At 40.2% G+C, this 27,048-nt stretch overlaps 1 protein-coding gene across 1 annotated transcript; it reads left to right on the top strand.

The window, feature by feature from the left end:
• Positions 1 to 13,279: 13,279 nt before the first annotated feature.
• On the top strand, positions 13,280 to 26,966 carry dars2 (aspartyl-tRNA synthetase 2, mitochondrial). Its single transcript, XM_087850684.1, has 17 exons — positions 13,280 to 13,700; positions 14,097 to 14,196; positions 14,741 to 14,804; positions 14,893 to 14,994; positions 15,427 to 15,522; positions 15,597 to 15,720; positions 15,896 to 15,942; positions 16,153 to 16,259; positions 20,069 to 20,138; positions 22,962 to 23,141; positions 23,269 to 23,376; positions 23,487 to 23,549; positions 23,665 to 23,817; positions 23,908 to 24,126; positions 24,214 to 24,324; positions 24,429 to 24,504; positions 26,313 to 26,966. Exons 1-17 carry the CDS (start codon positions 13,526 to 13,528, stop codon positions 26,495 to 26,497), a joined length of 1,980 nt encoding a protein of 659 aa, XP_087706810.1. The 5' UTR covers positions 13,280 to 13,525; the 3' UTR covers positions 26,498 to 26,966.
• The last annotated feature ends 82 nt before the right edge of the window (positions 26,967 to 27,048 follow it).

Below are 27,048 nucleotides of genomic sequence, written 5' to 3'. Positions count from 1 at the left end.
AAATGAACGGTAATTTTGAAATCGGTCTGTAGCTATTAAGAAGAGAAGCATCAAGCTTAGGTTTTTTTTTAACAGTGGGTGAATGACATGTTTGATTCATTAAAAACACATCTGTAAAAACATTACTGGCAAACTTCATGTAATATTACGTTAAAGCAAATGTAAATTTATTATTAAATCAGGAATGTTTCAATCTGACCACAAACTTTTGAGCAGTAGTGTGTATTGTGTACGTGTGTCTGTATCTGATCAGGATTGTTTTAGTTGTGTCTGTCATCAAAAATTGAGTTGAAGTGTTTTAAGTCTGATGGCAAACTCTGCCTAACAAGTCCACTTTATTGCGTGCTCATTTTCTCCTATTACTGGCTCATAGGTGTCTGATTTTGTGCATGCTTCCTAATCTGTCACGCTCATCAGTGGCTCATGGTTGCTTAAGGCCTATGTCTGTACTTGACCACAGAGGCAGAGCATCATTCAATCCTGCCAGCTGCCTATCTAGGGAGCATTTCAAGGATGACAGACTCCACTTTCTCTGCAGCAAGACAGCTCATAACGTTTTAACAGTGTCTCCCTGTCCTCATACTTCTACATCATCTTCTATAATAGATAACTATCATTGCAATCTACACTACAGCTCAGAAGTTTGAAGTCAATTAGAAACATCTTTTTTTGAAAAAATACTCAAATTCTTTTTCATATTTTGTAAATTAGTCAGAAATATAAAGAAATTTCAATGTTTAAAACTCACATTGATCACAAATTGTGATTGATGTTGGATAAAATATCTACAGGTGTACAGATGCCCATTTATAGTCATTATAGCTACTGTGTACATTATATTACCCAGCCTCAGTTTATCATAATGAATCTCAACTTATTAGTGACCAAAACCTTTTTCCAAAGACATCAGCACAAAACAAAATCATTGTGCAGATTAACAACAGTAAATTTGCGAGGTTTATAATGGATCATCCCATTTTTGCTTTATTATCGCCTTAAATCAAATTTGCACCTGGTTTATAACCATGTGATCTGTCCATACAGGAGTGATTGATATTAAAATGGGCCCATGTATAACTGTGAAGACATTTCCTAACACATCATGAGTGATTAAACATGTTTGATTCATTAAAAACACATCTGTGAAAACATTACTGGCAAACTTCATGCAATATTACGTTAAAGCAAATGTAAATTTATTATTAAAACAAGAATGTTTCAATCTGACCACAAACTTTTGAGCAGTAGTGTGTATTGTGTACATGTGTCTGTATCTGATCAGCATTGTTTTAGTTGTGTCTGTCATCAAAAATTGAGTTGAAGTGTTTTAAGTCTGATGGCAAACTCTGCCTAACAAGTCCACTTTATTGCGTGCTCATTTTCTCCTATTACTGGCTCATAGGTGTCTAACTTTATGCATGCTTCCTAATCTGTCACGCTCATCAGTGGCTCATGGTTGCTTAAGGCCTATGTCTGTACTTGACCACAGAGGCAGAGCATCATTCAATCCTGCCAGCTGCCTATCTAGGGAGCATTTCAAGGATGACAGACTCCACTTTCTCTGCAGCAAGACAGCTCATAACGTTTTAACAGTGTCTCCCTGTCCTCATACTTCTACATCATCTTCTATAATAGATAACTATCATTGCAATCTACACTACAGCTCAGAAGTTTGAGGTCCATTAGAAAGATCTTATTTTGAAAAAAATACTCAAATTCTTTTTTAATTTTTGTAAATTAGTCAGAAATATAAAGAAATTTCAATGTTTAAAACTCACATTGATCACAAATTGTGATTGATGTTGGATAAAATATCTACAGGTGTACAGATGCCCATTTATAGCCATTATAGCTACTGTGTACATTATATTACCCAGCCTCAGTTTATCCTGTTAAATCTCAACTTATTAGTGACCAAAACCTTTTCCAAAGACATCAGCACAAACCAAAATCATTGTGCAGATTAACAACCGTAAATTTGCGAGGTTTGTAATGGATCATCCCGTTTTTGCTTTATAATCGCCTCAATAATTGGTGTTCACGGATATCTTCAACCTCTCCCTGGTGCCAGGAGAATAACCTCCTCCTAAGGAGCTGATCGTGGACTTCACTACAAAGCAGGCGAGGAATTACAAACCCCTCATCATCAGTGGCACGCCAGTGGAGAGAGTGGTCAGTTTCCGATACCTGGGTGTCCACATCACTCAGGACCTGATATGGTCCTGTCACATCAACACCCTGGTTAAGAAAGCCCGTCAGCGTCTCTTCTTCCTCAGAAGACTTAGAGACTTCCATCTGCCACTGAAGGTGCTCAAGAACTTTTACTCCTGCACCATCGAGAGCGTCCTGACAGCAAAGATCTGCACCTGGTTTGGGAACAGCACCAAGCAGGACAGACAAGATCTGCAAAGAGTGGTGCGCTCGGCCGAATGAATCATTCAATCAGAGCTCCCTGACCTGCTGTCCATCTACACCAAGCGGTGCAAGTCCAAAGCTAGGAAGGTTATGATGGACCTCTCCCATCCCAACAATGGACTCTTCTCACTGTTGAGGTCTGGGAAGCGCTTCCGCTCCCTTAAGGCCAAAACAGGGAGAAAGAGGAGGAGCTTCTTCCCCCAGGCTATTCGGGCCCTGAACCAGGTGTAGGACTGGACTCTCACACACATCACATCACCACACGCACCACCACACATTTCCTATAATTTATAATCTTTATAATCTCTTTCTGCTATTTGCACATTTTTTACTGTAAATTTCTAAGTTAATTTGTAAATTTTGTAGTAACCTGTAAATTGTAAATACTGTAAAACTTTTTTTCTGTCATTTAATGGTCGGGCATTGTACAGCTACAAGCATTTCACCCCCATGTCATACTGTGTATGGTTGTGTGTGTGTGACAAATAAAATTTGAATTTGAAATCAAATTTGCACCTGGTTTATAACCATGTGATCTGTCCATACAGGAGTGATTGATACTAAAAGTGGGCCCATGTATAACTGTGAAGACATTTCCTAACACATCATGAGTGATTAAACATGTTTGATTCATTAAAAACACATCTGTGAAAACATTACTGGCAAACTTCATGTAATATTACGTTAAAGCAAATGTAAATTTATTATTAAATCAGGAATGTTTCAATCTGACCACAAACTTTTGAGCAGTAGTGTGTATTGTGTACATGTGTCTGTATCTGATCAGGATTGTTTTAGTTGTGTCTGTCATCAAAAATTGAGTTGAAGTGTTTTAAGTCTGATGGCAAAATCTGCCTAACAAGTCCACTTTATTGCGTGCTCATTTTCTCCTATTACTGGCTCATAGGTGTCTAACTTTATGCATGCTTCCTAATCTTTCACGCTCATCAGTGGCTCATGGTTGCTTAAGGCCTATGTCTGTACTTGACCACAGAGGCAGAGCGTCATTCAATCCTGCCAGCTGCCTATCTAGGGAGCATTTCAAGGATGACAGACTCCACTTTCTCTGCAGCAAGACAGCTCATAACGTTTTAACAGTGTCTCCCTGTCCTCATACGTCTACATCATCTTCTATAATAGATAACTATCATTGCAATCTACACTACAGCTCAGAAGTTTGAAGTCCATTAGAAACATCTTATTTTGAAAAAACACTCAAATTCTTTTTCCTATTTTGTAAATTAGTCAGAAATATGAAGAAATTTTAATGTTTAAAACTCACATTAATCACAAATTGTGATTGATGTTGGATAAAATATCTACAGGTGTACAGATGCCCATTTATAGTCATTATAGCTACTGTGTACATTATATTACCCAGCCTCAGTTTATCCTGTTAAATCTCAACTTATTAGTGACCAAAACCTTTTTCCGAAGACATCAGCACAAACCAAAATCACTTTGTCATCTAATACAAAATTAAATTTGCCATGTTATTTTTTAAACATCCCATTTTTTCTTCCTAATGTCATTAAAACAAGTTTGCACATTTGTATAACAACAACTGGACCTCCAGATTTATTAAGCTTTCAGTTTTTTCTCAGTGTCACACATGGAATAGTTTTCATCTCTTTCAATAAGAAAGCCAAATCTTTAACCAGATCTTTGTTTCTTTCAATCATTCCCATATTTTTCACCTCCTGTAATATAATTATATTTAACCAGGGCTTAGCTACTTTGATCTGTAGTGACCTCCAGGGTGTGGATACCTATTTTTTTTTTCACAGGCTCAGAGCCTTTTCTACAAAATTACAAAAAAATGCATTTTTTAAAAGTAAAAGTTTGCATTACTGGAAACCGACATGTAACTAAAAATTGAACACAGTGATCAGTAGAGAAGAAAGAAAATAAGCCACTTTAACATTTTCATTCCAGATCAAAATCATTGCTCTGATTAAGGAAACAGTAAATTTTGCCATATTATTGTCTCGATCCTCCAATTTTCTTTTCCCAATGTAATTAAACCAAATTCACCTTTAAAAAATAAAAATAAAAGCAGATACACACCCAGACGTTCAAACCGTCTGTGTTTCTTTTTTTTCTTTTTTTCTTTTTTATCAGTTTAACCCATGGATTCATTTTCAGTTCTTACAGTAAGAATCCTCCAACAACGTTTTGAAAAAAAACATTTTTTGTCTACCCTCAATTTTCAGACCAACTGAACCCACAAACCTGAAGCTCCAGACCCCAAACTAACCAAATTTAATGTTTCCTTAATCAGCACAGTAATTTTAGCTCTTGGTGGGTGATGTCTACTCACAGTTTTGGTGCTTGCTTCTTCGACTTGATCCACGATTAGCTCCACACCATCTCTCTGCTGTTTCCTCTCTCCTCACGCTTCTCCTTCATGCGTCCTGTCCTCAGATATAATCCAACCAGCTGCCTCCTTGTTTCCAGCTTGACTTGTGTTAGCAAAATTTCCAGCTAAGTTAAAATAAATCCAGAAAAGTTTTCCTGCTTCAAAAGCTCTTCCAGCGGCCTGTCTTGTTGTCCTCCTGTTTTTTTGCATTTTTGTATTTGTATTTTTTTGACTTCATGTTGCCATGACAACATATCACAGAGCATTATGGTAGATTAAATCAGGGGGTTCTGTCCTCCTGCAGAAATGTTGGTGATGTCGTGGAGCAGTTTAAGTTTTGTTAATGATGCCTATCTTTAAACAGACACTCACTGATCCTGCAAGTGCAGGAATTAAACTACAAACCCTCATAGTCCCCTCAGTATTGTTCATTCTGCTCTGCAGCAGTGGTCACAGTGGCTGGTTTGAGTAGTTTAAGCACGTTTTTATGACATTTTTATGAACAGCTGTCTGCACTGATGTTTACTGGGTACTTGAACATGTTATGTTGACGTCCTCGAGTACACAAACACAAAAACCTGTTTTATTCTGAATAAATGTGTGAGATGGCCCTCAGGCCTCTATGTCCACGTCCAGGTTTAGTGTTTGCAGTAGCGGTTTTTGATAGGTCGGTTGCCCGGGACGGCAACAACAACAAAAAAGTTGCTCGTACTCATGCTGCCCCGACGTCAGCCAGCGCATTTTGGAGATGATGTGGGCACCGATCGGTTTTCTATCGCCCATTTGCTGGGAGTAAGGGCGTCCTCCGTTTGCGAGGCGCGCCTGCTGCTTGCGGCACAAGGAGGAGAGGGCGGCGGCTGGCTGGAGCAACATCTAATAACCAACTCGCAAAGTAAAACTGTCACGAGGGCCGAGTGGCCTGTACTGAAAAGGACTCAGGTGCAGAAACCCAGAGCTGAGACAGCAGATGATGCGACAATTTACTAGGCGTAGTGCAAAAAATGTAGCAAAGACAAAAAAAAACAATAAGACGTGGTGTTTGACGAGGCGCGGCCTGGGAAACGTGGCTAGGGCGAGGGAACGGGATGCAGAGTGGAGCTGAGCAGGGAACAGTCACACTGAAGAGAGAAGACAGTGGAGTTAGGGAGGTAGTGGAGGCAGCTCTGAAGTGGCAAGTTGTAGGAGTGGCAATTCTTACTTGCAGTAGGGGACATGGAGTGTTGAGAGGGGGGTAAGAGAATGTTGCTGTGCTCTGGGATAAAAAAAATAGACCCTATGATAAAGCCCATTAGACTGGATGTAGACTGGTGTATTGGTATACAATATACACAGAACAATAGTAGTTTTATCATTCTTAATATTTATACTCCCTATGAATCTTGTCAAAATGAGCAAGAATACCTCAGTAGGCTGGCTTTTATTCATGCATTTATTCAAGACAACGATACCTACAGCATATATGTTTTGGGTGATTTTAATGCTGATCTCACAGACAGCAGTTCTCGGTTTGCTAACCACTTAACTCACTTTTGTCAAGTTAATAATCTTATCTTGTCTACCAAAGTGTTACTGCCTGCAGATAGCTATACATACATAAGTGAAGCCTGGCATAGTACATCATGGCTGGACCACTGTATCTGTACAGCTGATGGGCATGCAGCTTTAGCAAACATGACTATTAGGTATGAGGTAACTGTGTCAGATCATATACCTTTTGGTTTTACTGTGAATGTGGAACAAATGCCAGCAACAACTGGGAATAATATTACTAATATTGCTACCAGTGTAAAATTAGACTGGTCAGCATGTAGTGAAGATGATTTCTTAGCTTATCATATTAATACCGATATACATCTGAACAACATTTCTTTGCCCAAAGAAGCTCTTTTGTGCAAGGATGTCAACTGTAAGAATGCTGTGCATAAACATTTACTCTGCTCCATGTATGATGATATAGTGACTGCTCTGTATGAAAGTGGCACACTGCTTGATAAACAATATAAGCATAAGAAACTTAACATCAGACCTGGCTGGAAAGAACATGTATCCATGTATCATGATGAAGCTCGCATAGCTTATAAATGTTGGGCCATGGCTGGAAGACCTAAACAAGGCCCAGAATTTGAACAGAAAAAATGTGCGAATGCCAGATATAAGTACGCTGTTCGCTTTATAACTAAAAATGAGCAAATGCTGAGAGCAGATTCTTTGGCCAGGAAAATGCTGTGTAATAATATGGCAGATTTTTGGAAAGAGGTGAAAGCTCTTAATAACTGTAAACCATCTCTACCATCAACTGTTGAAGGTGTTTCTGGGGCAGATAATATTGCAGCGTTATGGAGACAGCATTACAGTGCGTTGTTTAACTGTATAAAAAGTGATCCATATGAGGACAATCTTGACATGAGTAATGACACAATAAGTGTAGGGACACATGAAGTATATGAAGCCATTCATAGGTTGTCTGATAATAAAGCTTCTGGTTTGGATCACATCAGTGCAGAACATTTAAAACATGCTAGTTTAAGGCTAGCTCCTCTTTTAGCACTCTGTTTCACTGGGTTTATGACTCATGGCATATTACCAGACTCAATGCTGTGTATTTTACTGGTACCAGTTATGAAGGACAAAGCTGCAAAAGTGAGCTGTTTGGATAATTACAGGCCAATTGCACTCGCCAGTATTTTATCTAAGGTGTTAGAAATAATCTTGTTTGACAGAGTTAGTGTGTTCATCTCTTCTCTGGATAATCAGTTTGGCTTCAAACCAAAGCACGGCACTGACATGTGCATATATGCACTCAAGGAAATAGTCAGTTTGTATAGGGCTAAAAATTCATCTGTCCTCATGTGTTTCATTGATGCCTCTAAGGCTTTTGACCGAGTGAACCACAGAAAACTTTTTGATAAATTGAAGACACGGGGGGGTTCCTCAATACATCGTGAGGATTCTCTCTTACTGGTACGCTCATCAGAACATGCAGGTTAAATGGGGAAGCAGTATTTCTGCCCCCTTTAGTGTCAGCAATGGTGTCAGACAGGGTGGGATTTTGTCTCCAATTTTGTTTAATTTATATGTTGATGATTTGTCCATACAGCTGAGAGCCTGTAACACTGGGTGTATATTAGGTAAAACATTGATAAATCATCTTATGTATGCAGATGACCTGGTTGTTTTTAGTCCAAGCAGTGCTGGATTACAGGATCTTCTTAATGTCTGTACTGAATATGGTGTGCAATATGACATTGAGTACAATGCTGCTAAAAGTGCTGTTTTGATATGTAGAACCAAGCAGGATAAACAGCTAAATTTCCCTTTGTTTAAACTGGCCCAAAAAACTCTTGAAGTTCATAAAAAGGTGAAATACCTCGGTCACTTTATTACTGAGCAAATGAATGATGATGATGACATGTACAGACAACGATGCAAGCTCTATGTGCAGGCAAATACTATTGCACGCAAATTCAGCTTTTGTTCACTTCCAGTTAAAGTGGCTTTGTTTAAAGCGTATTGCACGCCGCTATATACTGCCCCCTTGTGGTCATCCTACAAACAATGTAGCATGCTGAAGCTGCATGTTGCATATAATGATGCGATGAGAATCCTTTGCAGGATACCTAGAAGTGGTAGTGCCAGCCAGATGTTTGTAGCTGTGGGTGTTTGGACTTTTAAAGCACTTTTAAGAAAGTTAATGTTCAATTTTAGAGAACGACTGGATGGTTCGAGAAACAGTATAATTTTAGCACTTACAGATCCGACAGTGAGTGGTTCCCGTTACTCATCCAGTCTGAGAAAGCACTGGTTAAAGTGTTTGTGTATTTATTGATTTATTTTAAGTAATTGTGTTTTATGTATATTATGGTTTTATATTTTTACAAATGTTTTATATACTTATTTATATACTTATATATATTTAATGGTTTATACCTTGTGTTGGGGGGGGGGGGGGGGGGGGGTTGTGTTTCTGTCTTGTTTTTATGGACATGAAGTCTGCCAATAAAGATTGATTGATTGATTGATTGATTGAATCCAGGGAGGGCTGAGTGGCGTAGAAAGGCTGACCTGAGATCCGGGGCTTCAGATGGAGTGTGATGGCAGGAGGGCAGGCAGGTGAGGCACAGAGGGATTTTCAAAATGATTGTTTGGTATCCTGAGTCTGGAGGTGGAGCATGAGCCAAGGTGAAAACAGCAACTGCAGCACAAGAGAGTCTGGTTAACAAGATAAATCACAGCACGAACTTGAAGTATTAGGCCTGTTACCAACATGTGTTGATGACGAACTGGCAGTGAATGAACATCAATGTGTGGCTTAAATCCCTCTGGCTTGATTGCCTGCAATAGGCTCCAGGTGTGCAGGAGCTGGCCCTGCCCAGGGGCGGATCCCAGGTAGGTTCAGGAGCCCTATGGAAATTCCAGCCACCCACCGCAGACCATGACAAAAACTATATAAAACAAACCAACAAACACGGACACAGCAGACATTACGATACAGACTTATAATTTGTACCGATGTCTTTTTTTTCTTCTCGAAATTCTATAAAGTGAGCGCAAGAGCCCTCGGTGCGCTGCTGTGCTGAAGTCAAAGTAAACTTTATTGTCATCTCCGCTACATACAGTACAGTAGGGGAGACCGTGGATAGTTGTAACGTGGGTCAGTTGTAACACTTCCAATTTCTCCAATCAGGGCTAAGTTTCAAATGATGTGATTCATCCTGTACATGTCCAATTCAGTTCTGCTATCACATGTGAAAAATCAGCATATTTTGTCAAACACAGACAATTTAACACGAAAAAAAGTAATTTGTATTTTTTTTTTTAAGTTTTTCTACTTTATTTCAATTTCTAATAGCATTATCTGCTTTCCAGTTAAACTCATCAAACTTAAATTATGTTATTTGTATGTCTATGGGGATATATTCTGTGTAGGTCTTTAGTGCTAATGTTTTAGCCGTTGGCTGTAATGTTAGCTAGTTCATGGCTATAGGAGTCTGGGTCAGTTGTAACAGCAACAGTCTGGGTTAGTTGTAACAATAATGCAGATGTTAAAACTTACCACACTATTACTTTAACTTATATTAAACAAGTTGGGGCAATGATATCAGCAGAGAGGTTCACTGGTCACCTTTGTATATGCGGTTAATGCCATTGGCAACACAATTCCTCCACTGTTTGTGTTCCCACACATACATGATGCAGACCACTGTGTCAGAGATGGACCAGTAGGAAGTATTGGTAGTGGAAATAAATCAGGATGGGTGCAAGAAACAGATTTCCTCATCTTTCTGAAGCACTTTGCAAATCACACCAAGGTCAGCCATGATAAAAAGTAATGGAATTGCGATGCTGGTGAACAACTACATTTTTTCAGTTTCATTGTTATGTTCAAAAGTTGGTGCAAGAGTTGTAGGTTATAATGCCCACTGAGCCAATGAGGCCAAACTCAAGGAAGACCAACCAAAATGAATGAAATATTCAGTTGCAGAAAATTCCATAACTTGTCTTTTTTGGGGGGTTGGAATATGTTCAAAAGCTAGATTTCTGCATTCTGTCACACACACACATAGCTACATAAATGGCTCTAAGTGCATTCATGTGTTGAATAAAAAAGATTACATGTTAATGTTTTGTTAGTACCCTTATTTCATTGTGTTACATTTCACCCCAGGATATGTTACAACTAACCCAGACTCTGGGGTTAATTGTAACATTTCACTCTTTGTGTTTGAGACCATACCATGCAATGGGTAATTGTGCTGCAGAGAAAATAGCTGCACTATTTAATAGCAGAGACATGTAAATACTTTGCATTACATTTTGAATCCACTACCTTAAAAGAGCTCCAATTTACAGACAGAAATGTCAAAAAATGTTACAACTATCCCCGGTCTCCCCTATATAGAGAGACGAGACGACAAGGCTCCAGCTACGGCAGTGCAAGTAAACAAACAATAAATATAAGAAGAGTAAGAAAATAAATATACACTTTAGGACTAGGGGTAAAGAGATCAATAAAAAATTAAAATTTATAGTTTGGTGATTTAAAGTCTCGCACACAACCCGTCGACAAGGGGGGGGGGGGGGGGCTGCTTCCAAATAGAGCACATTTCATTCATAATGTTGTAAATCCAAGCCCATTATGTATTCATGATTTGAATTATGGGTTGTGCGAAATCTCAGAAATGAACCCTAGACAAAGTGAATCTGTGAACTAAGGTATATATCCATTAGGTTATGTTGTGGTGATCCTCGTGTTGGGGGTGGGTGTTCTGCAGTGCAAAATTAAAACCAATGGAAGATGGATAAGAAAAGTTCAAAGCCATCAGGTGCTCAGTTTAGAAAAAAAAAAAGAAAAGGAGGAGAAACAAGCAAAAGATACAGGTAAGCAGATGTTTTTTAATTGGATAATGGCAGGTCATTTATCCTGAAACAATCAGAATCATAATCAGAAGACTTTATTAATCCCTAAGGAAATTATGTGGGTTTCAGTTGGTCCAAGAAGAAATTCTAAAAATAGTAACAGTAACAGACTAAACTCCAAACAATACTATGTTACAGATTTTACACATTTAGGAAATAGCACTAATATGTACAGATCACTATAAATATCAAGACAGAGAGTGGGTGTTCGCCCAGGGCACCAAACAGGCTAAGTCTGCTACTGGGAACATACATACAATCCTTTCAAAGAAAAAGGAAAAAGCTCCTCTCCAAGCTTTCTTCTTATCTTCTTCTTACTTCTCACATATAGAAGGTTTAAACTGCGCATTGGGTGAGGCTGTGTGCCTGAGATGACCACAGTAGTGACAGCGTCTCTCTGTCAAGACCAGAAAACCGGCTGTTTGGAAAATGTGACGCCTGAACTTGGGGCTTAAAGGGATTACTTTTTACATACACACTGACCTGATTATTTGAAGATTTGGCCATGATCATGGTAAGCTTTTAAATGGGGAAATATAATAGCACTGTCATAATACTTAAAGTACAAATGCAAATATAGAAATTAGTGTTGTATAAATTTAAAATGATACAATGAACTGCCTAAGGGAACTGTAAAAATTAATATAAATATGGAAAATACAGAGACATTCGATACAGACATCTGTAGAGACACAGAATTAATGAACAGAATGCAATAATACATTAAGGCCACATATACAAGGAGAAGCGGAAAACAAACCATAAGGGGAGATATATCTGATCTCAGATAAGCAGTTAGGAAGATGCTTTAAAACAGTTGTCATTGTTAGAACTCAGTGCAATGCACTATCACAAACTATCACAAATTTCTGTCATTTTACACATTTATTGTGGAGTTTCACTGCACACACAGCCCACTTATGATCGAGTGGGCTGTCATGTGTAACACTGATAAAGCGCTAATGAATTAATACAGGCTAGGTATTGAGTGAAATATTATGGTCATTATTAATCAGAAGATTTAGGAATGCTACTGGAGCTGATGGGCAGTAATTAATAAATACATGCAGGTACCATGTATTTAACCAAACCCCAAAGAAAAATAACAAGAAAAGAAAAGGAAAACTAAATAATCACTCCTGCTGCAGCTATTCAATTAATCAAAAACCCAGTGGGGGTGCACAAAGACAACTAAGCAAATTCTTCTGGCTTATGGCTTATACCAAGCAATATAGATTCTCAAAAAACAGTTCCCCATAAATAACACATCAAAACCACTGATCCACACTGAAGTCCATGAGTTTTATCTGAATGTCCATGAGAGATGTCCAAGCGCTATTGTCCATAAACGGGGGGAATGGTGTGTATGATTGTGGAAATCAGTGTATTTGGAAAATGGGGACAGAGCGTCGTCTTTGATAGCTTCCTACCCAACCAGTGGAAGCTTCAATTGCAGAATGAGAGTCCTGCTCCTAGCCGTTCATTGGCTCGCCATCCTTTTCCATACCAAAAAGGTTCACCTGGCCTGCATTAAATAAACAAGGCCAATAAGAAATCACAAGAATAACACAAAAATGCAGCCAATTAAGCAAAATACATTTATTCTTGTTCCTGTGTACACAGTTTATAAATAAATAAACAAACAGTATATTTAACCAATAAGGCAAACACTTGTATTTCCCGTTTTAATGTTCTCATCCAGTCATGTGACATACAGCCCACTCGATCATAAGTGGGCTGTGTGTGGCCCACGATGTGAAACGAGTTTGACGCCACTCTTTATAATATAAGTTTTTGTGGTTTATTTTCTTAAACAAATTTAACGAGTTAAGAAGAGAACAAACTTGAGGTTGGTTTTGTAATTCTAATGTTGCGTATAAAGAATCTGGCTACAGACTAAATAACATCCTTGTAAAACTAAACTAAAAGTTGCGTTGTCTCTACAAAAAGGATCGGGGATTGATGAAATCTTGTGGATTTTTTCCTCGCGAGTTAGATCGATCATGTCGCAGGTTGACTGTTCTCGTCTAGCAACGTGACGTCACGTCCGGTAAAAATACGCCGATTGCCACATGACTGGATGAGACTGAACAGATGCACGGAAGCACAGCAGCCCATCCTCATGAGCAGGCAGTCGTGAAAACTTCTCACGAGTCTTATCCGGATCCAGGAAGAGTAACGGCAGCTCACCTGTTCTCACTGCCGCGGACCTTCACAATGCTCACATTACAACCTTAACGACTCTGCAAGCCTGTTACTCTGAGGAGTGTGACAGACGCGGCTCTGAATAACAGGCTCTCTTCAGCCTGAGCTTCACTCTGTGTTTTGAAAGAAATGGCAACAAAAGGCAGGCTGGTGCTGCGGAGTGTGTTCACAGGACTCCGAGCTCATGCTGTCTGGTATCAGAGCTCAGCTTCGACTCCCAGTCAAGGTCGGCTGCTGCGGAGACCTCAGCTCAGACATCTGAGCTGCTCACACGGACTCTGCGGGGCTGCTCCGCCCTCCACAGGTACTCATCAGCTGGCTGTACTCCAGCCTCTACACTGACGTGACGTGCGTACGCCCAATGCCACTACTTCTTCTACTGGTCTTCGCCTGTCTACATTTGTAGTTATTGGACAGGATTCTCAGTTGACTCCAGCTTGTCCACATCATTCATGTTTCATTAGAATCCTTTAGAATCTTCCACTTTGTAGGAGACGTGTTTGCTTGTATTATCTAAGACTTTTGGACACTTTTATTATTTTGTAAAACATTTGCTCTTCCGTCTCTGTAAAAACTGTAATTCTATACATTTCTGCATATCTGTTAATGCGGCAGAAATTCACTTCAGTTTCAGTAAGTACTTAAAATGAGTATCAAAGTGTAACTTGTGACTTGTGTCCCAAATCCATCTTATGATCAGGTCCCAGCAGTCTGTCGTTCAGGAGTCACACCTGTGGAGAACTGCGATCAGATGATGTGGGGAAGAAAGTCACTCTGTGTGGCTGGGTCCAGTATCTCAGGTAGTCAGCCATTGGTTGATTGATATGACTGAGCCCCCAGTGGGTTTTACAGATGGCTGTAGTAACCCACTGTTGTACCTCTCTCCTGACCTCCAAAACCAAAAGTGTCCAATTTGGGTTAATCGCTCTATAAGACCGGTTCTTGTGTAATTTGGCGTTCCCCAGCCTTTTCTCCCTGTTTCCCTTGCTTAAGAATGGCTTCATGACAACCAGCTGAAAATGGTCAGGTGCAAGGACTGGACTGGAAATGAGTGAAAAAGCAGCAAACGTCTTAAGAAAACCTCTCGGTGCTGGTTTAGCTCACTGGGATGAGCAGGCCGTATGTCTGAGAGTGGCCAGCACAGGTTTGAATCACGTGTTCCCCTCTCTCTCCGTCACTCTTCACTGTACCCTATCGAGTACAAGCAGAAAAAGGCCAAAAAATATTTAAGTAAAACTCTGAAAGATCTCAAGAAAGCCAAGAGAACTAAGAAAAAAATCTTAAAAAAAGTTCAAAGGGTCTCATATAAATTTGAGAAACAGTATGTGTCTCTGCCCCCTACAGGCAGGACCTGTTCGTCATCCTGCGAGACTTCAGCGGCTTGACACAAATTCTAATTCCTCAGGAAGTATGGAAGAAAACAACAAAATACACTAACATAACCAACGCTGTGCTGTAAAATAAAGAACTAAATAGTTTGTTTCCTCTGTTTTAAGTCTCCAAGTGCTTTGAAAGCCACGTTGTGCAATCTGACGCCCGAGTCTGTCATCAAGGTTACAGGAACAGTCAGGAACCGACCAGTGGGGCAGGAGAACAAGGTCTGTACATGCTTCTGAAGGTGCAGTGAAACACCACCCACCTGCAGGGGGTGGTGAGGAAAGTTTAGTTCCTGTACTTTGAGTTTAACCCACATGAGCCAGGAATCCTAATTACTACAGCATCCAGTCACACTGTGCTTAATATACTGAGTGCCTGCTTTTAAACGCGGAAGGGGAAAAAAAAGTACCAACACACTCTCATCAATATATTTCACTATATTTATCAAATAGCATAATAATGTTCTGTCCTTTTAATGAACGTAGTAAAGGACAGGGATCAGAAACTTTCTTTTCCAAGGAGTGACTGTCTGTCCTAAATAATCTGGTGAATTGATGCCATTTCATCAATCTTAAATTGCTTTCTGTAGCAATATAATGAGACTTTTGGTGATTAGTCACCTAATTCTGTTTTGAATCGTGTGTTTAAACCAGGAGATGCCGACAGGAGAGATCGAAGTCTTGGCAGAGAATGTGGAGGTCTTCAATGTGTGCCAGAAGCTGCCGTTTGAGATAAAAGACTTTGTCAAAGTAAGTAACTTAACGTTACATGGACGTGGACTATTGAGCACACTGTAATAATTTAATTTTTTTTTACTTACCAGAAGTCTGAGACGTTGCGGATGCAGTACCGCTACCTGGACCTGAGGTCATCACAGATGCAGAAGAACCTAAGACTGAGATCCCAGCTGGTGATGAAGATGAGGGAGTATCTCTGTAATGTGCACGGTATGGACATGTTTGTGTTCTGTCTTTAATTTGCCCAGACATAAAAGATCACAGGACTGTCACTGATGTTGCCTGTAAGAGGAAACCAGGTGCAGGAACTAATCTCTTCTTGCTGTAGCAAGCTCTGATTTTCATATGCTTTTTGCTGTTGTTGTTGTTTTACTGTAATGAATAGGCTTTGTGGATGTGGAAACTCCCACTCTGTTCAAAAGGACACCAGGGGTAAGACATTTGTAGACATTTTTACATGTTTACCAGGTTAAAGAGCAGAAACTTGCACAACAATTCACCTTTAATGGTTTAAAAGAACAGTTTCTAAAAAAATCTTTGGTTCTATTAAATATAAATATAACAGCAAAAACCTAATTTGTCTTACATGTTACGGTTTCATATCTGATATTTTAATGAACTTAATGAGTGTTTGTGTTTTAGGGAGCCAAAGAGTTTGTGGTTCCCTCCAGAGAGCCAGGATTATTTTACTCTTTACCCCAGAGTCCACAGCAGTTTAAGCAGCTTCTCATGGTGGCTGGTGTAGACAGGTGGGTGCAGGCTCCATAATCTGCTATTTAACAGAAAGATGTTTGTTGTTTTTAAATGCTGCACTGGTCCCGATCGAAAACGGAGTCAAAAGGGAACGAATAATGAGCATACAGTTCTGGTCACAAGTTTTCATCCACTCGCCGGGAGCATGAATGTCATGGTAATTTGGGGCTTTTAATGATGATGTACATACAGTGGGGCAAAAAAGTATTTAGTCAGCCACCGATTGTGCAAGTTCCCCCACTTAAAATGATGACAGAGGTCAGTAATTTGCACCAGAGGTACACTTCAACTGTGAGAGACAGAATGTGAAAAAAAAATCCATGAATTCACATGGTAGGATTTGTAAAGAATTTATTCGTAAATCAGGGTGGAAAATAAGTATTTGGTCAATAACAAAAATACAACTCAATACTTTGTAACATAACCTTTGTTGGCAATAACACAGGTCAAACGTTTACTATAGGTCTTTACCAGGTTTGCACACACAGTAGCTGGTATTTTGGCCCATTCCTCCATGCAGATCTTCTCAAGAGCAGTGATGTTTTGGGGCTTTCGCCGAGCAACACGGACTTTCAACTCCCGCCACAGATTTTCTATGGGGTTGAGGTCTGGAGACTGGCTAGGCCACTCCAGGACTTTCAAATGCTTCTTACGGAGCCACTCCTTTGTTGCCCGGGCGGTGTGTTTTGGATCATTGTCATGTTGGAAGACCCAGCCTCGTTTCATCTTCAAAGTTCTCACTGATGGAAGGAGGTTTTGGCTCAAAATCTCACGATACTTGGCCCCATTCATTCTGTCCTTAACACGGATCAGTCGTCCTGTCCCCTTGGCAGAAAAACAGCCCCATAGCATGATGTTTCCACCCCCATGCTTCACAGTAGGTATGGTGTTCTTGGGATCCAACTCAGTATTCTTCTTCCTCCAAACACGACGAGTTGAGTTTATACCAAAAAGTTCTACTTTGGTTTCATCTGACCACATGACATTCTCCCAATCCTCTGCTGTATCATCCATGTGCTCTCTGGCAAACTTCAGACGGGCCTGGACATGCACTGGCTTCAGCAGCGGAACACGTCTGGCACTGCGGGATTTGATTCCCTGCCGTTGTAGTGTGTTACTGATGGTGACCTTTGTTACTTTGGTCCCAGCTCTCTGCAGGTCATTCACCAGGTCCCCCCGTGTGGTTCTGGGATCTTTGCTCACCGTTCTCATGATCATTTTGACCCCACGGGATGAGATCTTGCGTGGAGCCCCAGATCGAGGGAGATTATCAGTGGTCTTGTATGTCTTCCATTTTCTGATGATTGCTCCCACAGTTGATTTTTTCACACCAAGCTGCTTGCCTATTGTAGATTCACTCTTCCCAGTCTGGTGCAGGTCTACAATTCTTTTCCTGGTGTCCTTCGAAAGCTCTTTGGTTTTGGCCATGACGGAGTTTGGAGTCTGACTGGTTGAGGCTGTGGACAGGTGTCTTTTATACAGATGATGAGGTCAAACAGGTACCATTCATACAGGTAACGAGTGGGGGACAGAAAAGCTTCTTACAGAAGACGTTACAGGTCTGTGAGAGCCAGGGATTTTCCTTGTTTGAGGTGACCAAATACTTATTTTCCACCCTGATTTACGAATAAATTCTTTACAAATCCTACCATGTGAATTCATGGATTTTTTTTTCACATTCTGTCTCTCACAGTTGAAGTGTACCTCTGGTGCAAATTACTGACCTCTGTCATCATTTTAAGTGGGGGAACTTGCACAATCGGTGGCTGACTAAATACTTTTTTGCCCCACTGTACATGCGTCTTTAATGTATGTATGTACAAGGTTCTACAGTAGCGGTCTCCAACCTTTTTTGCGCCACGGACCGGTTTATGCCCGACAATGTTTTCACGGACCGGCCTTTAAGGTGTCGCGGATAAATACAACAAAATAAAACTAGTACCGGTACCGAAAAAAACAAGATTTATTCATAACACACATGAAAAGACCCAGGAAAACAGAGTTAACGATAAAAATGATAACAAAATAATGCTGAAAACCGATAAAAACCCTGAAAACCATACATTTCACACCTGAGCCTCAACTCTCGCGGCCCGGTACCGGTCCGAGGCCTGGGGGTTGGGGACCACTGTTCTACAGTGTCTTTTAACTACTGGTTAGTGATCATGATTTTGCCCTTTTGCCAGTATAAAAATGATTTTTGACAGCATTCATTGGACTGACCAGCACTCAAGAATGGGGAAAGAAGTCACTTAAGGTCTTGGAAGGAGACCTGTAGATGTATACAAACTGGGAAGGTCTATTGGAGACCTTTCTAAACAATTGAATACTGCAAGATAATAAATGCAAACAACTGCATGTAAATGCAAATTGTTTGGATTGTCTGGAAGAAGACCAATTTCTCCCTCAGAGGAGAGGAAATTGATTAGGTTATTCAGGAAACAACCCAGGAAGCACCGGGCTTAAGACTGCCATGAACTTGAACATTAGTGCCACTTTCCCAAGTGAAACAAGTTTTATATTACATGGACTGAGAGGGTGCTGACCCAGAAAGTGAAGAGGTTTTATGGTTGGACGAGACAAAGATTGAGTTATTAGGCCACAATGACAAGGGGTATGTTTGGAGGATTAAAGATGAGAGGACCATACCAACCATCAAGCATGGTGGTGGTAGCATCGAGCTTTGGGGATGTTTTGCCATCAGTGATACAGGTAAATTGCCCAAAATAGAGAAAATAATATAGGAGGACTACTTCCATATTTTTCAACAAATCCACAGCTGGACAGTTGAAACGATCTTCCCAATACTCCAACCTCAACCTAGTTGAAAATTTGTTGGTTACACATAAAGGCTGGGACCAGGAAGCCAACCAATTTAAATGAACTCTAAAAATTCTACCAAGAAGTGGTGGTCAAATATCCATCGAGAATTATGCCACAAGCTTGTTGACGGCTACTCAAAGCGTCTCGTCGAGGCAACGCATTCTAAGGGACATTAAAGAAATAATAGTCAAGTTATATTTGTTATTAAAGATGTTTGCTGTACATAAAGTACATGTATCATTCCACCCTGGAAAAAAACAGTTCAAAGAAGTTATTTAAAATTACTGTCACATTTATGTCCACGATGAGCGTCTGCAAACTTCTGACCACCATCAGCTAATAAGAAACCATTTTAACCTCCTAAGACCCGAACTCTTTCATGGCATGCATTTATAATTTCTCTTTGATATTTGGGCTGATTGGGACCTGATGAATGTAAAAACAAACAATTACCTGTTGTTGTTGTTGTTTTTTTGTTTTTTTTTACCTGATTTTTGTTTCTAAGAAAAATGCGAGCCACATATGAGGATATTCGTTTAAAATTTCGATAGAACAGTAGCAGTATAATGTCCTCGTAAGTGGATATCAGGCCCTTGTAGAGCAAAATTGAGTATTTTGTTCTAAATAACCCAAAATATGATGTCCGCATATGTGGACGCAGGTCCTAGGAGGTTAAAGCAAGTTTGCTATACCAGCCTAAAATGTGGCATGGAGCAAATACTGGAGATTCGTACTCTGTGTGTGAAACATGTACTTGGATAAAAGAGAAAAAGCCTAGGGGTATTAATCTTATATGTTACTGCCTATATACCAGGGAGAAGAACCAAAGCATGATTGCACTCCCATACTGAAATAAAGCACTTAGACCTGACTGATTTCCACTGCTGACAGCTTTGCACACATAACAGAATTTCACCATCACATTAGAACCTGCTGTTAATGGCCAACAACCTGTCTTCTGTCTCTGTCTCCTCTGTGGCAGGTACTTTCAGATAGCCCGGTGCTACAGAGACGAAGGCTCCAAACCAGACAGGCAGCCTGAATTCACCCAGGTGAGATGGAATACACACAAGTTTGAAGCGCCACAGTTTAAAAAAAGAAAAATACATTTTTCAGTCTGTTTCAGACATGAGATACTTGAAATTGCTGGCCAACCTCCCATATATCTATTTACAAGTAGTCCTCTTCATGCATGTGTGACATATGCAGCACACGTGCAGCAGTGCAGGCAAATAGTTGTGTGCACACTCACAGACACAGCTGAACATGGACATTTAAAAAAAAAAAAAAAAAGCTAACAGGAGAAGTTGCAAAAGCTATCCAGAGCTCAGAGTCGGTATGAGCAACAAATCAAAACAAATGACAGAGATGCGTGAAAAAGAGAAAACGGCTGATGTCCTGTTAGCTGTGAGTGTATGATTAAACTGTCCTTTCCTATACTGGGAGTCAAACCTCAGCTGCCTGTGTGAAAATCTTGAATCTTAACCGCTAGAAGTTTGTTCAGTTTCTGAAATAAAATGTCTGACTTCAAACCTGATTTCGTACCACTTGTGTGTGTAGACCACCTGTTAGTTTTAATATTTTATCAGCTGACTGGTGCATTCAACAGCTAATTAAACCGTGTAGTGTAGCTCACCTGCCTGAAGTACAGGTGAGCATACTGGGTGTTGAATCCAGGCCACCCAATTCATCCCTCCCACCTACCTCCCTCTCAGACTGTCTTATTGAGATTAGATCCTGGTTCTCCTCCAATTTCCTCAAACTTAACAGTAATAAAACTGAAGTTTTACTTGTTGGCACACCATCTATCTTAACCAAATCCCACAGCTTTTCCATTAACATTGAAAATTCTCCCACCCTTCCCTCCCCTCAGGTTAAGAGTTTGGGTGTCATACTTGATAATACTCTTTCATTCCAGTCTCACATTAATTACATAACCCGGTCTGCTTACTTCCACTTACGTAACATTAACCGACTACGCCCCTTCCTTACTCCCCATGCTGCTGCCATCCTTGTCCATAGTCTTATTACATCTCGTATTGATTACTGTAATTCCCTCCTATTTGGTCTCCCTAAAAAGTCCCTTCATAAACTTCAACTTCTTCAAAATTCTGCAGCTTGGGTCATAACTTCCGTCGAGAGCTCATATTACCCCAGTTCTTCAGCAGTTTCACTGGTTGCCCGTAGAAGCCAGGATAAACTTTAAAATCTTACTTCTCACGTTCAAATGTATCCATAAATCTGCACCTTCATATTTTGTGTGACCTGCTCCATATCACCACTGTTTCCCGCCCTCTCAGATCATCATCTGCTGTTCATCCTACTGTTCCATCCTCACACCTTAGTACTATGGGGAGCAGAGCTTTCAGTCGCTCTGCTCCTCGGCTCTGGAACTCTCTTCCTCCTGCACTAAGAAATATTGATGCCCTTTCCGTATTTAAGACACAGCTCAAAACACACCTGTTTAAACCGGCTTATTCGCTTTAATGCTGATTTTATCTGTTGTCACGCTCTGTTTTGTAATTTTAACTTATTTTATGTATTTTATGACTACTGTTCCTTTTATTAATTTTGTTTTTTGTAAGGTGACCTCAAATAAAATGCATCATTATTATTATTATTATTATTATTATTATTATTATTATTATTATTATTACTTGTGTGAAAAACAGGAATCCTAACATGTATCAAAACGTTATGCTTCAAATCTAATTGCGTACCGTTCGTGCATGTAGTCCAGGATTCTCAAACTAATGTGACAAATTGGATATTTTTGTCCTCTGCTGAGCCTAAGCATTATGGATTTTTTTTAAATCCACAAAAGTTATATATAAAGGTACTGCTAAGATTTGATATTTTATCACCCTACTGTTGCATAAAACTGCTAAAAAATAATAATTTAAAATGCTAAGAAATTTAACAATAAAGTACTTAAAGGACTAATTTAAAATAAAATAATACAGAATAATTAAACTAGGGATGCACCGATACCGATACTGGTATCGGGGCCGATACTTTAAAATGTGTGTGTACTCATACTCGTAAAAGTTAACCGATACCAACTTATTTCATTAATCAGAGGGTGGCTTGTCATTTCTGTTGTAGTTTTTAGATTGGCCACTAGGGGGACATCCCGCGCTAAACAGGCACAGGGTTAGACAAGTCAGACTGGCGTCTCCAGATAAAAATTGAGAAACTGGAGGCTGCTGTAGCTAGGCTAAACAAAATGTCAGCAGTGTGGAACAGCCAACTTTAACTCATTTTTATTAAGATTTTATTTTTTATCGGCAGAGAATAAAATAAAACTTGTCTGCATTTGTGTGTGTGTGGTAGAAGTATCGGTTTTTGTACTCTGTATCGGCAAGTACTCAGATCCAAGTATCGGTATCGTATCGGTTTGAAAAAATTGGTATCGTTGCATCCCTAAATTAAACTGTACTTTTTACATGGCAGCTCACTTGCCTGAAGTAAAGCACACAATATAATTTACTGTAAATCTTGATCGAGCCTGTCTCGATGTTTAAAGCTGATTCCAAAGCTCTGTTTTTGTTTGGATCCTGCTGCTGCTGGAATTCTTTTACAGCTGTGAGTGAAAACATTGCAAACAATGATGTGCGTAATTTAAAAGGTTTACTGATTTTGCACCAAAATAAGATTTGCAAACACATACTGGTGCCATCTTTGCTCTTATGATATTTTATCACAGATTTCAATTCAGGATTGTGTGAGTACCATGTGTCTCTCCTGTAATCTGAGTACATACTGAGCAACATAGTCCGATTAGTCTGGCCCATAGACCGGCCTGTTGTCACATACATGTGACATGTTGGATCATGTTGTCTGAATTCTGAAAATCCTCTTGTCGTTTCTCCCAGGTGGACATAGAGATGTCTTTTGTGGACCAGGCAGGTATCATGTCACTGGTGGAGGGTTTGCTGCAGTACTCTTGGCCTGCAGAACGTGGTCCTCTTAAGGCTCCTTTCCAAACTCTGACATATGAAGAGGCCATGAGGGACTACGGTGTGGACAAACCCGACACCAGATTCAACATGAAGGTGTTTGATTTCTTGGGGTCCGAACTGCAACTATGTTCTTACTGAACATGCTACATCTTTTACTCTTTTGTTTAATGTACAACATGAGTGAATTATATGATTTTTTTTTATTTGTCTATTTGTGCAGCTAATAGACCTCAGTCAGATCTTCCTTTCCACGGAAATTGAATTCCTCCAATCAGCTCTTGGCCAACCAGGAGGCTCCGTTCGGGCTGTCTGTGTCCCCAGTGGAGCAGTAAGAACAGAACCATTTCCTGTGGCCCGAGAATGCTGAAAATGTAGAACAGAAGATGTGTTTTTGTGCGAATTTGTGTGTCTCACATTATGTTTTCTCTCTTGTAACAGAAACTTTTCACTGGGAAGGATTTGGAAGAACTGAAACAAATAGCCAACACTCAGTTTGGACAGGTAGGTCTCTTATCCTTTCTTTGCTTTTACGCCTCACGTTGTTCTGAGATAAACACTTGTGTGTTACAAACACTAGTAGAAAGTCACAAGTTGTGTTTAATCCTCGTGCGTTAAGGAGCTGAGCCTGGTGCTGGTCAGAGCAGACGGGACATTGAAGTCTCCCCTGAAGAAGCTGCTGTCTTCGTCTGTCACAGACGAGCTGCTGAAGTGGACTGAAGCCAAGCCAGGAGACCTGCTTCTGATAGCAGCAGGCTCCCACCACACTGTTGTAAGAGGCTGGTTTGAGTCAGCTGTCAAACAAAGAAGCACAGAGCTCATACAAACGCTCCCTTCATCTGACTCTCTTTTCTGCTCTCAGTGCCCATTGCTGGGGCATCTTCGCCTGCAGTGTGCAAAGCTCCTGGAGTCTCATGGTGTGGTAGTGCGTGACCCCTCAGCCTTCCACTTCCTGTGGGTCGTGGACTTTCCTCTCTTCTTGCCCAAAGAAGATGATCCAGAGGAGCTGGAATCAGCTCATCATCCATTCACTGCACCAGTGCCAGAGGACACACGGTTACTCTATACGGATCCACATAAGGTACTCGTGTAGGACTTTATTAGTTATTTTTAATTATGTAGAAAAATGCAGGATGTATATTCTGTTTGTAAATTCTGTATTTCACAGGTTCGTGGTCAGCACTATGACCTGGTGTTAAATGGCTGTGAGATCGGAGGAGGCTCCATTCGCATCCACAAAGCCTCGGAGCAGTTTTATGTACTGAAGAATGTCCTTAAGGTCAGTGGCTTCCTCCATCTTGGTGCAGTTCAGTCTTTCACTTATGAAAGAGTGGGACGTTTCAGTGTTAACTCTAACTGTTTCCAACTGTTTTTGTGTTTCAGGAGGACCCCGGACTTCTCTCCCACCTCCTCGAGGCCTTGGATTCAGGAGCGCCGCCTCATGGAGGCATTGCTCTGGGTGAGCTCAACTCTGCTTGATTTATCACTGAGTTCGTATATGACTTACATGTGTGCACACACTGGGTTTTTACTAACCACACAGTATCAACCTGATATCATTGCGTTCACTCCAAATACTGTTTGTAGGAGGTCCAGTTTCCCTAACCACTGAAAAGAGATCAGTGTATTTTCATGAATTGCCCTTAGCGCTAACACATATCCATGGCAACATGCTTGGTTTTAGTTACACATGTTTCTCCATTAGTTGTATATAAATCCCCACTATAGCACTAACTGGGTAATTATTAGTGTTCCCATGCCATTCATTAGGCAGGTCATTCTTCAGCCCACAAACCACTGTCTCGTGCTACAACGCCAGGAGCTAAAGTCCACATAATTATTTACAGTGCTGGACCAAGACAACAAGGATGGATCAGTGTTTTATAATTCATTTGTGGGATTTTTATTTTTTAGCTCATAACTGTATGAGATTTCTCAGAATGTTTGTTGTTCAAACTTAAGTTAACATTTTTCTTATACTTCCTTTTTTCCTTCTTATCTGTTGTTTAATGTAATTTGTTTTGGCATTTTTAAGAATGGTACGCTGAACAGAGAAGGAGAGACACAGTTGGATGGTACTTTTATTACAATTTGTGCATTAGAGTTTGTGAATGAATAATTTAAGGCTGGTCTTTTCAGTTATATGGAGTAACTGTGTTTGTTTGGTTTTTTTTTCCAATTTTGTTATTATATATTTCGTGCCATATCACAGCATCAATCACCTTAAGGCAGCGGTCCCCAACCTTTTTTGCGCCATGGACCAGTTTATGCCCGACAATATTTTCATGGACCGGCCTTTAAGGTGTTGTGGATAAATACAACAAAATAAAACTAGTACCGGTACCGAAAAATAGAAGATTCATTCATAACAAACGTGAAAAGACCCAGGAAAACCGAGTTAATGATAAAAACAATAACAAAATAACACTGAAAACCACACATTTCACACCTGAGCCTCAACTCTCGCGGCCCGGTACCAAACGACTCACGGACCGGTACCGGTCCGAGTGTTGGGGGTTGGGGACCACTGCCTTAAGGCACCTAATATTGTAAATACTCTCTAAAAAATAATACAGAGAGAACCCAACAATCTTGAAATGTCCTTTGAGCAAGCACTTGGTGACAGAGGGAAGGAAAAGCTCCTTTTTAACAGGAAGACACATCTAGCAGAACCAAGCTCAGGGAGGGGCGGTCATCTGCTGTGACCGGTTGGAGGTGAGGGGAGGGACACAGGACAAAAGACATGCTGCAGAGACACAATCCAAACTGCTCTGTAGTTTGTGAGTCTTGTGGTTCTTTGTTTGGTATTTGTTTTGTGTGAAGTGTTTGAATAGAAATGATAAAGTTGAAAGCTGTACTTTCTGGTTTGACCACATGGTGGCAACACTGTGTCACTGTTTGTGTCATTAACTGGCACACAGTGGCACCTGAATAACATGTTCAGAGCAGAGCAGCACTGGGCCTGAATGTTTCAGTAACTGTGAGCAAGTCAGTTATTGTGCAGAAGGATTTGGGTTTGGAAGATGTGACTTGACACATGCACAGCTGTGCTGAACTTGTCTGACTCTTACTATTAGCCCATTTCAGCTGTATCTGTCTGTACCATTCGACTGAACACGATCAAGCTTTTTTCTGCCAGGTCCTTAGTATAAATTGCATGTATTGTGAAGCCTGCATGGACAATTGAACAGTGAATTCAGAGTAAATTGTGCAATATTGAACAGTATATTGATCAAGTTGTCTCTTTATTTCTTTGTCCTTTTCTAGGTTTGGATCGACTGGTCTCAATAATAGTCGGAGCTCCCAGCATCCGCGACGTAATCGCCTTCCCCAAGTCATTCCGCGGCCATGACCTCATGAGCCGTGCACCCGACTTGGTGTCTGAAGAGGACCTGAAGTGTTACCACATTTCTGTTAAATGGCCAACAGAGCAAGGAAGAGAGGGAAAGTGATTAAGAAGAACCACAGACATCGAAGGATGTCTGTGTAGTCCCAGGTCTGGTGAGGCTGAGGAGATGTGCAGACTATCAGCAGACAGCAAAAAGACTTTGAGGCTGTAAGATCTGTGCCAGATGGCAAAACAACAGAGATACTTGGGCTGCATTGATGCTGCCTTCCCTCTATGTTTGTGGTCCTTCGTATCAAGTTTTTTAGATATTTATATCTTTTTACTGATTCTATACAGCTGCTTATTATGGGGTGGTTTGGTGTACATGTTCAAATGAGGCATTATATGAAATAATAATAAATCTATAATTTCATTGTTTTTGATGCCAAGAAGTTCAATTTCAGCATGTGCAGAACTTTAAAATCCAAAAGTCAGAGATTCTCTTCTATGATTTTCATGATGATCTTCATACATCTTCTGTGTAATGTAAATAAAAACAGCAAGCAATGATTTGAAAGTGACATAAACCCATATTTTAGTCTCAGTACGTGTATCATTTCATGGGAAATATTAGCTCAGTTTGAATTTGATGGTCGCTAGATACAACTAACAGGT

This window comes from Neolamprologus brichardi, chromosome 14, assembly GCF_056152115.1.
Source record: "Neolamprologus brichardi isolate AB-2024 chromosome 14, ASM5615211v1, whole genome shotgun sequence".
NCBI lineage: Eukaryota > Metazoa > Chordata > Actinopteri > Cichliformes > Cichlidae > Neolamprologus > Neolamprologus brichardi.
Note: the sequence above shows the minus strand (reverse complement) of the source record. Positions and strands in the feature narration are given on the sequence as shown.

Coding starts and splice junctions, on each gene's coding strand:
- dars2 (XM_087850684.1), top strand. CDS start 13,526: ATGGCAACAAAAGGCAGGCTGGTGCTGCGGAGTGTGTTCACAGGACTC. Junction 16,260..20,068: donor ATGGTGGCTGGTGTAGACAG/GTGGGTGCAGGC, acceptor CCTCTGTGGCAG/GTACTTTCAGATAGCCCGGT. Junction 23,142..23,268: donor ACACCAGATTCAACATGAAG/GTGTTTGATTTC, acceptor CTATTTGTGCAG/CTAATAGACCTCAGTCAGAT.